We start from the raw sequence: 13,857 nt of genomic DNA on the forward strand, positions 1-13,857 counted from the left end.
GTGTCAAATTTTTCTAAGATAGTTACAATTTTTTAAATTAGGTTATTTTAACCCACTTTGTAGACCATTACTTACAGAGACTTTATCTTTTGGCTCATTTTGCTCTTTTGAAGTTGAAATAAGGGTTGGTAAACTTTTTCTTAAAGGACCAGATAGTAAATATTTTAGGATTGTGGGCCATAGGGTCACCGGTGCAACGACTCCACTCTGCCATTGTATTGTGAAGCAGCCACAGACAATATGCAAATAAATGGGCACGACTATGTTCCAGTAAACCTTTACAAAAGCAAGTTGTAGATCTGCCAACTGTACTTTCTAGATTCCTCAGTACAAATACAGTGGTACCTTAGTACTCGTGGTTAATTCATTCCAGACCTCCTGATGAGTGCTGAAACTCATGAGTACCGAGCAAGCGCTGAGTGCTGAAACATTTTTTCTCGTCAAAATGCCAGGAAAACAGGGTTTGACGAGTTCTGAAGCCGACGAATACTGAGATGTGACTGTATCTTAATAATTTCCTTTACCAGACAACCGAAGTCTTTGAAGGGTTTTAGCAACCAGAGAAGGCCCTGAATAAACACTGGTTGAAGAAATTAACAATTTTTTCAAGCCTCTATAAATCTATTTTTTAAAACAGCTATCTACTACTTCATAGTACGGATCATTAAGCTCCTGTAATTATTCCCTATTGATGGACATTTCGACCTTTCCCCATTACTATTAAAAAACCAGGCAGTAATGAGCATTGCTATATAGCTTGTTACTGGGTAACACAGATTCTTTCTTCAGGGAAAAGCCAGGTAGCAGGTACAAGCATTTTTTCTCCCCCCCGACCCCCAATCTTTTTGAGAGGAGGGAATGGAGAGCGGCGAATGCAGTGCAGGCAGAATAGTAAAATTCCGCAACTCTTCCTCTCGCTCAGCAGTTTCTTCTCAAGAGCAATCGCACAGGACGTGCAGGGGGAAAGCAGCAAGCTCCCTGATGGTGGCGACAGGGAGGGGGTTGGAAATACTGGCCTCCTGGAAGAAGCGCCTGGGGAGCGACTTCCTCCAGGACCACGCCTTCCTGGGAAGCCCCAGCCCCACCAATTCTGCCTTTCTAGGGTAGACTGAGAGCGACGCCACAGGTATTAACTATGGCTTGGAGACTGCAAGGAGAAATTGAAGGTGTAGGTGTGGCATGAGACGAGAGGTGGCCAAGTACCAAACCGAGGACGCCGGGAGGACCGTCCCCGGCCACCGCACAGGACTCGCTTTCCCAGCGGCCCCTACGGCCCGGCCCGCAGGGGCTTTAAGCCCCGCTGACCCTCGCCCGCGGGGGCGGGACCAGAGCCGGAAGTCACGTGCTGTGACAGCCGCCGGGGTGAGGCCGCGGTTGTCAGTCACCCAGGCTGGCTGGTACTGTGACTGAGGGAGGCGCCGCGGTGATGGCGGTGGAGACACTGTCCCCGGACTGGGAGTTCGACCGCGTTGACGACGGCTCGCAGAGTAAGAGAGCTGCAGGACAAGGGCTGCGGGGGGACGCTGCCGCGCGGGCCTCAGCCCTGGCGGTGCTTCTGCGGGAGGGCTCCGCGTCGCGGTTGCTGCGCAGCCCTCTGATTAGGGGCAGTTTCTGCCCTTTGGGATGTGAGAGGGAAGCGCTCTCTAGCGTCACGTTCAGGGTTACGGTTCACTGGAGAGGCGGGTCAGGGCTTGGGATGGGGATGGGGGGCGGTGACTGTCCCGGGGAGCCCGCGTGGCCGTGGGGGAACGGCGTCCACCTTCTGCAGTCCGGGGACACGGGCGGGGCGGGTCCTGGGAGGCCCTGCAGCCCCGGGAGCGGAGTCTGGCCCTGGGTCCCCGGGGCTTTCGCCAGATCCTCCCAGCGTTCACTTTTAGAAGAGGCTGAGGTCCGGGTTCCTGTTTCGGTTTCCTGTTTTTCTTGTTTTCCTCCCCAAATCAACTTTTTTGGAAGTTCGACTGTTTTTTCTTTACACGCTTATAACCATAGACTAGAGCGAAGAACAACTCTTCCCGTGGTAAAAATAAACACGTGAATGCTAATTTACCTCCTTCCACGCCTTTTATTTACGTTAGATAAAAGTGATGCCCTGCTGTTTCCATTGCAACTCGAAAAGTTTCACAAATTACAGCAAATCTGCTTCAAAGTTTGCTTCAGAAAATCGAATTGTCAGATTTGACTCAGAAGTCCAACCAAAAAAACTAATAAATTCAGTTCCACACAACAAGATTTACAAGCCAAATTAATTATTTTAGTGAAACTGTACTTGAGATGAATACAAGTTGGCAATCTGTTTCTTATCTTTGGTGATAATCTGCATAAATGATATAAGAGGTATTGAGACATACTGCTTGTGAATTTGTTTATTAATGCAGTTTTTCCAAAAAGTGAATGTAATTTTTAAAAAATTGCATGAAATTTTGCATAATTTTAATGAAAGATTCATGTGTACTTAAATTGAATTAAGTTTTTTTAGTCTCAAAGAAGCCTGAGTTTAACTCAGGATGGTTTGCAGTTTTTCACAAAACATTCCACAAGATACTAGCTTTCATGCAGCATTAAAGGAAACAATCTTGGTGCTAATAAAATCTTTTAATTTTGGGGGGAGAGGATTCTGTATTTACTGTTCCAGAGCTTCTCTATTTCTCCTTTGGAATAAGTAATGAATTCTTTTCTTTACCTTCCCCTTTTCTTTTTTCTTTTGATTTTATTGGGGTGACATTGGTTACTAAAATTATATAGGTTTCAGGTGTACAGTTCTACAACACATCATTTGTGTCTATATTGTGTTGTGTTCACCACCCCAAGTCAAGTCTCCTCCCATCACCATTTCTCCCCCTACAGCCTCTTCTACCTCCCCCCACTTCCCTTAAGTAATGACCTGTCACGTCTAAGGTGGTATCTTTACGTCCATCTTCAAAAAACTGGGGTAAAAATATGTTACTGGGTGGGGAAACAGTTCACCTTAGAGTAGAATGATCGGATTTACTCCGGCATTTTCCGTGTGCCGGGCCCTGTGCTAGGTGTTAGGGATACAAAGATACAACAAAGAATGCGGTCGTTTGGAAGCGATAACCATGTAGGTAGGTTTTTGGAATTTCACTCTTGAAGAATCACCATGTAATTCTTATTTCAAATTTTTCTAACTTTTACTAGTATTATAGCTGTTCCTTGTATTACCAACAAGGAACTTTAATGATGTTATAGGTTTTCTTTTGCCTGCTACTTTGTGAATTCCCCAGGAGACTAAGTGAATACTTTATTGGCATGTTTTTGTAGTTTTGTTACTAAGAACTCATTTTCTGGTTAAATACAGCTGTGGTAATTTTCCATGTAACTGAGAATTAGACGTGTACTTGGGATTTTTGAGAATCTTACGCAGTTTTTAATTTAAGCTGTGGGGAAAAGACTCCTCGTCTTTGTGCCTGATTTTCATTAATTTTTGGACTGTGGATCCTATCTAGACTAATTGTTTTTCAAAATTGCCTAGGTTAATGCTATAATGAGATGGGAACCTTAATGAACTAAATTGATCCACCTGATTCGGTGCATTAGTTCAAAATAAGGGAGAATGGGGAGCTAGGTCTTTATGAATCAGAAGATACTTAGAGTTTGCTTTGCATTGCTAATTTGAGGTGAGAAAAATTTTACCTTTATTAATAAGATAGAAGTTGGATAGTTATTCGAATTAATAAAAAACTGAGTTGGAGTTGAATTTGCTGCCTTTTAAAAACATTTTTATTTATTGATTTGAGGGATGGGGGCAGAGATTTTTTTTTTGTTTCTTTTTTTATACATTCATTGGTTGACTTTTGTATGTGCCCTGACGGGGATTGAACCTGCAACCTTGGTGTATTGGAACGGCGCTCTAACCAACTGAGCTCCCCGGCCAGGGCAAATTGGCTGCCTTTGTAATAAGTAATGAATTCTTATGTATAGGGTACAATATTTACTTTCATTAGTATTAAGGTATATACCTTTACTGTTCAGTTTATTCCAGTGATTGTTTAGAATCTGTTAGTATGTAAATTCTGTGAATATAAACCTAGTATTCTGAACTTAGTGTTCTTTACTGGCTTTTCCAACTCTATTATGCTAGTAGAATAAAACAGAATATCTTGATACATTTGGGGCATTACATGAATAATATTCATTATGATGAGACAGGTCTAAATGCATTTCAGAAACAGTATATTGGTATATTTTTAAACAGTTTACTGTGCCTAGAATTAAGAATTATGCTTTTCAATTTTACTTGTATGACAACACCAATTTTTGCACTTGATTCAGGTCATGAGTTTTTTTTCATAAGTGTTGTTTATGACTAAAATATAGAATCAGAACATTTAGTTGACTAAGGAATTATTTTAAGTTTCAAAGCCTTAGATAATAAGGTCAATGGGATAGTGACTTTTTTTTATAATACTTTAAAGTTAGTGTTAAGATGATATATATCTCTGTATATGGCAGCATCTGTTTTTAAAATTATTTTATCTATCTGGAAAACTTTGAAAGCTGAATTACTGTTAAACTTTGAAACTTTATTTTCAAGAAGTTAAGATATTCCAGAGTAATACATTTAACAATGCTTAGTATCTATTTTGCTGTGACTTTTGAGATTATTTGAAATAAATGTCCTATAATCTTTGTACTCACATACTGTTTTAACATTTACATTTAGAAATTCATGCTGAAGTTCAGCTTAAGAATTACGGGAAATTCCTTGAAGAGTACACATCGCAACTGAGAAGAATTGAGGACGCACTGGATGATTCAATTGGAGACGTTTGGGATTTCAATCTCGATCCTATAGCATTAAAGGTGTGATTATTTTTTATTTATGCATACATTTTTAGGACATACTATATCTTGAAAACATAATTACTTAAAATGAAACATAAATTATTTGGTGCCTAGAGAACTAAGAGATATGGAGAAAAATTAGTAATTTCCTTTTCTCTAAGCCATACAGGTGTTTTTGTGTTTTTAAAGAATGACATAAACTCAAAGCCTTTTAAGTATCAAGAATGACAGACTCTGACTCTTTGAGCTAGCTTTTTTTTTTCCATCAAGAAAATGATGAGGGTTGGAATAGAATATTCAGGTGAGGTTATTTTACATATAGTAAAATGCATAGATTTACAATATACTTTCCAATGAGTTTTGCCAAACTCATATACCCATGTAACTCATATCCCAATCAAGATACAGACTATTTTTGTCATTTTTTAAAAGCTCCTTTATGATATTTAGGGAATCTTAATGTGGTAGTAATTAAATACATATTTTTGTTCTAGAGAGAGGGGAAGGGAGGGAGAAGGAGAGGGAGAGAATCATTGATGTGAGAGAGAAACTTGGATTGGTTGCCTCCTGTACAGGCCTCAGCCAGGGGCCAAACCCACAACCCAGACGTGTGCCCTGACTGGAAATCAAACCCTAGACCTTTCGGTTTGCAGGATAACACCCAACTGAGCCACACCAGCCAGGGCAGGAGTAATTTTATAATGTATAAAATAGGTCACTCCTGCTCTATTCCATTTTGAGGTAGTTCTGTGTTGTTTTATCATTAAAACTATAACCTGTTACCACTTAATAACTAACATTTATTGAGCATCTGTTATGTACTAGACACTGTCCTAAGTCACATACTGACAAGCCTTCTTGGGATAAAGTACACAGATCATTCAATTCTTTGGTTTGTGTAGCCACAGAATCGTGCAACCAGCACCAGAGCCGACTTTAGAACGTTTTCACCACCCCGAAAAGAAATCCCATGCCCATTAGCAGTCACGCCCTATCTGGTCTGGTGCAAGTTTAAATAGAACAGAACTAGACTCCGTTTGTGTGTTTAAGATTTCAGTGATTCTTTTCAAATTAAAAAGAAATATTCTTTTTCTTGTTTATATAGCTTTTGCCTTATGAACAGTCTTCCCTTTTGGAACTCATAAAGACTGAAAACAAGGTACAGATTCCTAAACCTAAAAATCTATTTATAAAAATGCTTTAATTGTCTACTATAATTTATTTTACTTTTATATTTTTACTCATGAAACTAGGTCTTAAACAAAGTCATCACAGTTTATGCTGCACTTTGTTGTGAAATCAAGAAATTAAAATATGAGGTAATTATTTGTATTCTTAAGATGTTAAAAACATGATTTAAAAGGAAATGTGTGTACATTGTGCATGTTTATTGAGTGTTAAATGAATTATTTATTTACATAGTAATAGTAATGACAGGATACTGTGCACCAAACACCGTGCTAACCCTGTTATACTTCCAACCACCCGGGGAGTTATGTGAGGAATAGATGAGGAGAGTGAGGTTTAAAGAGGGTGTCACTTGCCTAACAGTTTACTGGTCATAACAGTTTGAGTTCAGGTCTGCATATGTTCAAAGTCTGTGTTACCGGCCTATATACTTACTTTCTAGATATAACTTATATTTTTAAAAAGCTTTGAATTTTTAATGTATTTTGTGTTACCTTGCCCATAAGCAATCAAAACTCTGAACGAAGTTGGTAACTCATTTCTTTTCTCTCTGTTTTTGGTACTATGTGTTTGCTTTCTATCTCCCATGAACTGATGGGAGGGTGTACAATGGAGTGGTCAGGGAAGAGAGAGGAGAGATTAGAGAAATCAAGAAATAACACTGACTGTCAGTAAAATCTTTGGTACTCTAAAGATAAATTTATCTGAATTTAAGCAGCTTTTGAATTTAAGTGAATTTCTTTATAAGTGATGCCCTCTGCTTATTATTAAATATGGATAACTAAGCCTAGGAACTTACAAACAAAAGAGCACCTTGTAAAGTTATTTTAATTTTTTTAAAACAGGCTGAAACTAAGTTTTATAACGGTCTCTTGTTTTATGGAGAAGGAGGTAAGTTTTAAAATTTCATATTGTAATGTTGTGATGCGGTTTTGAGATTGGAATGAACAAAAAGTTAACAGACAATTCCAGGATCACCATAACGTATTAGTGTGAGAAAAGCATCAGATTTTTTGTTGGCTGGTTGGTTTGGTAAACACGTGAAAAAAAACCCTGAGTGATGAAGAGCAGCAAATTCTCTAAAGCCTATTTGTGATATTTTTATAAATTACAAAGCATTGTAGCTAGATGAGAATTTTCCTTGAATTTATTAAAGAGCAAAACAGATCGTTACTTTCAATTGGGTAATTAATGATTTTCTTTTTTATTTCAGTGTAAAAATTCTATTAATGCTATGCAGATTAGAAGATGTCCTAATGAATAAAAATCATTTTTATTTTTTGGTATTGATTTAGTTTATATAAAAGCAGTTGAAATAAAATTCTTCATTTTGCCCTTTAAAGCCACAGATTCTAGCATGTTGGAAGGTGATTGCCAAATTCAAATGGGGAGATTTATTTCATTCTTACAGGTAATTGATTTTTACTTTTTATTGAGGTTTTTCTTTGAAAAGTTTTAGTGAATTACACATAATTAAAAAAGATTTCTGAAACCTTCAAATGCTGAAAATTTGTACTGTGATGGTAAGACACTTAGTTGGCATTGGATTATAATTAAGGAGATCGTAATTCCTAAAAGATCTTCATAGCATTTCTAGGGAAGTAAAGATCAAAATAAGTTTCTTTGTATGATTTTATTTATGGAGAACTTATCACTGTATCTTTTAAAATAATTTAAACTTTATATTACGTAGGAAGAGATAATTTATGTCAGGAAGAAGTTGCTAGTGGGGGTGATTAAGCTGTTAATGAGCAATGATGAGGTGTTGAAAGCACATGTGCTTGATGCTTCTAGCCAAATGTTTCAATTTAGATTCGCTTTTCATCGTTACAAAGTTCGATTTTATTTATTTTTAAAAGATTTTATTTATTCTTAGAGAGGGGAGGGGAAGAAGAAAGAGAGGGAGAGAAACATCTGTTGGTTGCCTCTACCGCATGCTTTGACCGGGGACCAGGCCCACAACCCAGACATGTGCTATGACTAGGAATCAACCCCATGACCCTTCACTTTGTGGGGTGATGCCCAGCCAACAGAGCCACACTGGTCAGGGCTCACTGCCAAGTTTGAGTTATTCTAGGTCTTATGGTTTAATTATTTCAGAACAATGAAATAACTTTTTTTCCTCACCTATCCATTATAAAAGCAATGCTTGTATAATATGACGAAAGCAAAAATTGGAGATGAGGTAAAAATATCCATAATTCTACCTGCCTTCTGATTGTTGGGTACAAGATGTGGTTGTTTCATTGAATCAGGCATGCTCATATATTGTTCAGATCTTTTATATCCTTAGTACTTTTATTGGTCTATTTGACCTAATTTGAGAGCATTTTATTTAAATTATCCTCTTATGGTATGGGTCAGTCAGGGTCCAGTGTAGAAAACAATTCACACAACATACTTCAAAAGAGGAGGTTTTAATATAGGTAGTCAGTTACGGAAAAGTTGGAGTGCTGAGTGAGAAGAGAACAGTGAGGCGATCCAGAGGAAGCAGATACCACCTCTACACCTGGGGGGGAAAGGGGGAGGGCTTGGGTTCCAGGATCTGGGAGCTTGGAGGAGCAGGCCCCTGCAATTAGCACTTACAGCTCTGAGGGAGTAGTGCTGCCTGGCTGCTGCTGGTACCTCTGAGAGGGCAATGCAGGGTTGGCTCTGTAGTGGCGGAAGGAGCTGGAGGCTGGAGCAGCCTGCCAATGCTGGCGTGAACTGCTCCCCCCTGGATTATGTTGATAAAAGCACGAAGAAATAGGATGTTTTTCCTGTTTTCTAGTCTCCTTTTAGTGACATCTGTTGGCAGAACCTAACAGGAAGCCTGCTGGGCAGGAGTCTTAAGAAACGTAATTTGTAGGGTCCTAGCATTGTGTCAGTTTCTCCCCCTAGTTTTATTAAATTCTACATTTTTTATTTTGAAGATATTTTATTTGGTGCATACAGGTTTAGAACTGTTAGTAATTTCTAATAAATTGAATCTTTTATCATTATATGGTGACCCTCTTAAGCTGTGATAACATATATAATACATAATTATATAAATATATATTATATGTAGTAATTAGCTATAGTATTGCTAACAGTCTGTTTTGTCTGATATTAATATCACTGCCCCAGCTTTGTTCGAGTTAACATTTTCCTTATTTATCTCTCTCCATTCTTTCAAGCTTCCAGTGTCATTATGCTCTGTTTCTTTAAAACTGCACATACCTAGTTTTGATGTTTTTTACAATCTGAAAATCTTTGTCTTTTAATTGGCTAATTTATTCTATTTCTGTCTTAGATAGTCTATTATATATCTGGAGTTCTTTCTGCCTCCTTTGTGCTGCTTGTCCTACATTTTTCTGCTCTTTTCTCTGCTTTTATTAAACTTTTAGAAATTTAATAAATCTAAAACTGGAGCTGTTTAAGTAAAATTGAAATGCATTATTTTCATTTTAAAAATGGTACATTGTTTTTGGATTTCACCAAGAGCTGCATAAAATTTCATTTTTAAACATTCAACAAGTGTTTTATGAGCACAGACATGTTACAAACCATTCTTGGTGCTGGGGATACAGCAGGGCACAAAACCAGCAGAAATTCCTGCCTCTATAGTGTAAAATTTAGAACAGCACAGGTTTAATCAGGTTTTAAGTATGTTAGGATATGAACTGTTTCTATAGGTTTAAAAGTTGAGAGCTTCTGAAAAACTTTTAGGTGTGGGACATGGTATATGCAAGTTAGTTATTTAATCACAAACGTTCCTAAGATAATTAATATTTCACTTGCCTTGTGCCAAGTCTGTTTATAAATAAGGTTACAGGTAAACATGTAAAGTTATGTCAGAGTGATTTCTGGAGAGCCCTTTCCCCTCATTGTCATACTTTCTAAAACTGGCAGCTTTTGTGCTTCTTCATTCATTCAGACGTTCATTCGTTTATTCATCTGATAGGACAGAAATTTATTGAGAAGCAGTTGAGGGTTTGCTGCTATGCTAGGCAGTGGATATTCAGAGAAGGAATGAGACAGTTTTTGTCATTCAGGAGTTACAGGAGAAAAACACAAGACTTAAACCAGAAGTATGAATGAAATGTGGGGGCAGAGAGGTAGAAGGAGGGATGCAGGAGATGAATTAAGAATTGATTGCTTGAGGGATGCTTGAAGTTGGCTGCAGGTTAACTGGAGTTCTTACTGGAAAACTGTTTTGTTTTTGTTTAAACTTGTTACCCTAAAATTCAGTCAGAAATGGTGACATTTAAAAAGCAACTTTGTAACATATACCCAACTTGTCATTTCAGGAACTGTCTTGTTTTGTTACGAGGTGCTATGAAGTGGTGATGAATGTAGTCCATCAGTTGGCTGCCCTCTATATCAGTAACAAGTAATGGATTTTAGAAATATTTTTGCATTTATAATAGAAATATAGGAAATGTTTTTCAAAAACTAGCTAATTACCTGAAATAGTTTTTTGTTTGTTCACTTACTCATTCTTTCATTCACTTATTCAGCGTTCTTTAAACACTCATGCTATTTCAAACTCTATTTGATGTGTTTAATGAAGAAACGATAGGTTAATGAGTCACGGTTTCTACCGTGTGAATGAACCCATTATCTGTCTGAATGAGAATGTGGACAGAATAATCACAAAGAAATTTGATTATAGAAAACGCCTCACATACCATGTTCTTCTCTCTTTTTACTCCTTTCCTCCCTCCTTTACATTGAAGGTTCCCTGTCTCATTAGAATCACATGAGACTTTTCTTAAACTGCAGAATCTTTAGGAGTGGGGTTAGGGAATCTATATAAAAAATTTTTGTGAGTAATTCTAATAATCTTTCAGGTTTGGGGACCACTGTCCTTCATTCAAGAAAATTGATCAAATTTTCATAGAGTTCTTACCATTCTTATTATCACAAAATGATTATCTTACATAATTAATAGTCTTTACTTAAAATGTTCCCCTCTTACTGTTCCCCTCACTGAAATGTCGTGTGATGCACAATGACATTTCAGTTACTTATGGACCACATGTATGATGGTGGTCCCATAAGGTTATAATGGAGCTGAAAAATTCTATCACCAAGTGATGTAGCTGTAGTTACGTTGTAGCACAATGCATTACACAAATAATTTACCATTGTGTTATAGTTGCTTACAGTATTCAGGATAGTAACATCCTAGGTTTGTAGCCTGGGAGCCGTAGGGGAACAGAATTTGTCACTCTAAAATACATCTGTTAGGCATAAGGATTACTTAAAAAACAGCAGACAAGGGAGAAGCTCTGAAAACCAAGTAGAGGTTATTCTTTGTAAAAACACATTTACATTTGTAAGGGAAATCTTCAATTTTAAGAGTGTCTCTCACCCTGTACTAAAATAAAATCTCTTACTGTAGGGATGGCTCAGCCAAGAGCCCGGGGGGTAGAGGGAAATTTATTTTTCCTCCTGTATTGAGAAATAGGCTCTCACATATAGCCTAGATGTATTGTAGGCCCTACCATCTAGGTTTGTGTAAGCGCACTGGGTGACGTTTGCACAACGATGAAGTCCCCTAATGACGCATTTCTCAGACCATGTCCTGTGGTTAAGCGCTGCGTGACCGTATTTAATGAAACTTGACAGTAACTTTGTTGAGGTATATGACTAGGGATTCTCAGTTATGAGAAGAGATGACTGAGGCCCAGAGGAATTACTTTGCCAAGATTCCATAGCTATTTAGGCACTATTTTTGTTCACCAATCCATTCATTTTTGTTCTTGCATACCATGCTACATCCTGACTCTCTTTTATAAACTGGAAGACAGTGTTAACTGTTTCTCATTCTCATGTTTACTCCTCAGTCAGGTATTTACGTTCTGTCCTTTCACTGAAACTCTCTCGTGGCACAAGGGAAAGAGTATGGCTCCCCCAGCCGCGGCGGTGCCTGGTGTGTGATCAGTCCTTAGTGTGTGAGTCCCGACCACCACACCCCTGCCCAAGGGAGATGAAATTTATTTGATTGTGTGTTTAATTTCAAAATATTCTATCTTGTGGAATATATGTGCATCAATATATAAGTACTATTTTGAATTATTTACTGTTGAATAAATTGAATTTCTGGGAGGTAAAATTGAATTATTTTGGGGCTTTTGATATTGGTGTAATCCTAGTTGTATGCACTGTTTTTCCGTAGGGATGACAACTCAGAAGTAGTTTGGTTAAGGTAAAGATTCTAAATTGGGAATTGGGAAATCCTAATAGTTGAGAAAGAAATGAGTATCAGTTTTGTTATTTCTTGCCCTCCCTCCCTCCCTCACTAGATCCTTTAGTATTATGGCTGAGGGGGTACATGGACCACATATTGTCATATCCCTCTCCACCGAGTTGGGTAGAGGCAAGGATAGTCCAGACTCTGTGTAAATTAGTTCCCTTCTTGGGAAAGTGGAATATGGTAGTAATTCCTTGGATCTCTTAAATTTTATAAACTAAAACTGAAATAAAGATAAATTCATATTAAAATCCCAAGAGCTCCTGCTGCTAGGTGTTTTCCTTAAAATAAAAATAAACTACGACAAAAAAGGATACATTTTTTTTAACTTGGGTATTTTTTTTTTATTATAGAGGTGCACCCAAAATTATAGAGACAACTGGAGTTCATTTTCAGGTAAAAGTAATTTAACTTGATCTATAAAACTAATTTTTACTTGATTTTACTTTGGAGTTTGTATGATTGAGGAGTACAACAATTACAACAAGAGTTTTAAAGGATTGTTTTTTGGATTTGTTCTCTTTCATTTGTGAAGCTGATGAGACATTACTGACCCACCAGCAGTGTAACTCTTAGTTTTTCCCAGCAGTGGCCCAGTGCAGATTCTCCAAGTGGTCTCTGGAGAGTGAAACAAATCCTCAGTGTCATAGTTAAGGATGAAATATTGGGCACAGTGTTTCTCTATTGAAAGCTAGTTATTCCATCTGAGGATTAGTAGTTTCATCTGTAGCTTAATAAACTAATTTACCCACTGCTTTAATTAATTCAGTAATTAGCTAAAATGTGTTTAAAAATCCATATGAAGCTTAACTTCTAACTAGTGATTAAATGGTAATCATTAAAGGTTTTTTGACAGACAATGTATGAGCACTTGGGAGAGCTGCTAACAGTTTTGCTTACCCTGGATGAAATTATTGATAATCATATCACATTAAAAGACCACTGGACTATGTATAAAAGGTGAGCCAGTTAAAATATTCTCTTTGTTTTAGTAAAAAGTAAACAAATATAAATAGTGCAAGTCCTTTAAAAGACTTAGAAATATATATTTAGAAGAATCTCATGTCGGATATTTTTATGTAGATATAACCATTCTTCAATTTCAGGTGGGTTTGTTTGAGAGTATGATACACTTGTATAAAGCATCCTAATTCTGGACTACCTTAGGACTCAGATTTATTTTTTCCTTGGGTTCTATTCCAAGGACAGTTGTTTTTCCTGAGTTTAGTTTTATTTCATTGTATAGTCCAAGACTTTATAAGTCAACGCATTTTATTTTATTCAACCTGTAAGTTTACTAAATGTCTGGTATCTAGAGAACATCAGGTATCTGCATTTAAGATGATATAAAAAGTCATGATTAGAAAATTAAATGTATTAGGGCTTTTTTTTGTTCAGATTTTTCAATGTGTAGAGCCAAACAAGAAATACAAATATGAGATTTTAATTTAAATTTTAATTTAAAAATGTATGGTCTTATAATCTTCCACAAGGTTACTGAAATCTGTCCATCACAATCCTTCAAAATTTGGAATTCAGGAAGAAAAACTAAAGCCATTTGAAAAGTTCTTGCTGAAGCTAGAAGGGCAGTTACTTGATGGAATGATATTTCAGGTATGAGAGTTGTATCAGTGTATAATAAATGG

General features: G+C 37.2%; 1 protein-coding gene across 2 annotated transcripts in view; it reads left to right on the forward strand.

The window, feature by feature from the left end:
* The first annotated feature begins 1,328 nt into the window (after positions 1–1,328).
* WASHC4 (WASH complex subunit 4) overlaps positions 1,329–13,857 on the forward strand; it is a 53,345-nt gene continuing 40,816 nt past the window's right edge. For both annotated transcript variants that reach the window (XM_024579108.4, XM_045186906.3), the window contains exons 1-10: positions 1,329–1,487; positions 4,682–4,821; positions 5,909–5,962; positions 6,057–6,122; positions 6,837–6,882; positions 7,335–7,402; positions 10,263–10,345; positions 12,565–12,607; positions 13,068–13,171; positions 13,705–13,825. In XM_024579108.4, coding sequence (XP_024434876.2) covers positions 1,427–1,487; positions 4,682–4,821; positions 5,909–5,962; positions 6,057–6,122; positions 6,837–6,882; positions 7,335–7,402; positions 10,263–10,345; positions 12,565–12,607; positions 13,068–13,171; positions 13,705–13,825 — 786 coding nt within the window. In that variant the 5' untranslated portion in view covers positions 1,329–1,426. The remainder of the gene's footprint in view (positions 1,488–4,681; positions 4,822–5,908; positions 5,963–6,056; positions 6,123–6,836; positions 6,883–7,334; positions 7,403–10,262; positions 10,346–12,564; positions 12,608–13,067; positions 13,172–13,704; positions 13,826–13,857) is intronic.

This window comes from Desmodus rotundus, chromosome 3, assembly GCF_022682495.2.
Source record: "Desmodus rotundus isolate HL8 chromosome 3, HLdesRot8A.1, whole genome shotgun sequence".
Classification (NCBI taxonomy): Eukaryota; Metazoa; Chordata; class Mammalia; order Chiroptera; family Phyllostomidae; genus Desmodus; species Desmodus rotundus.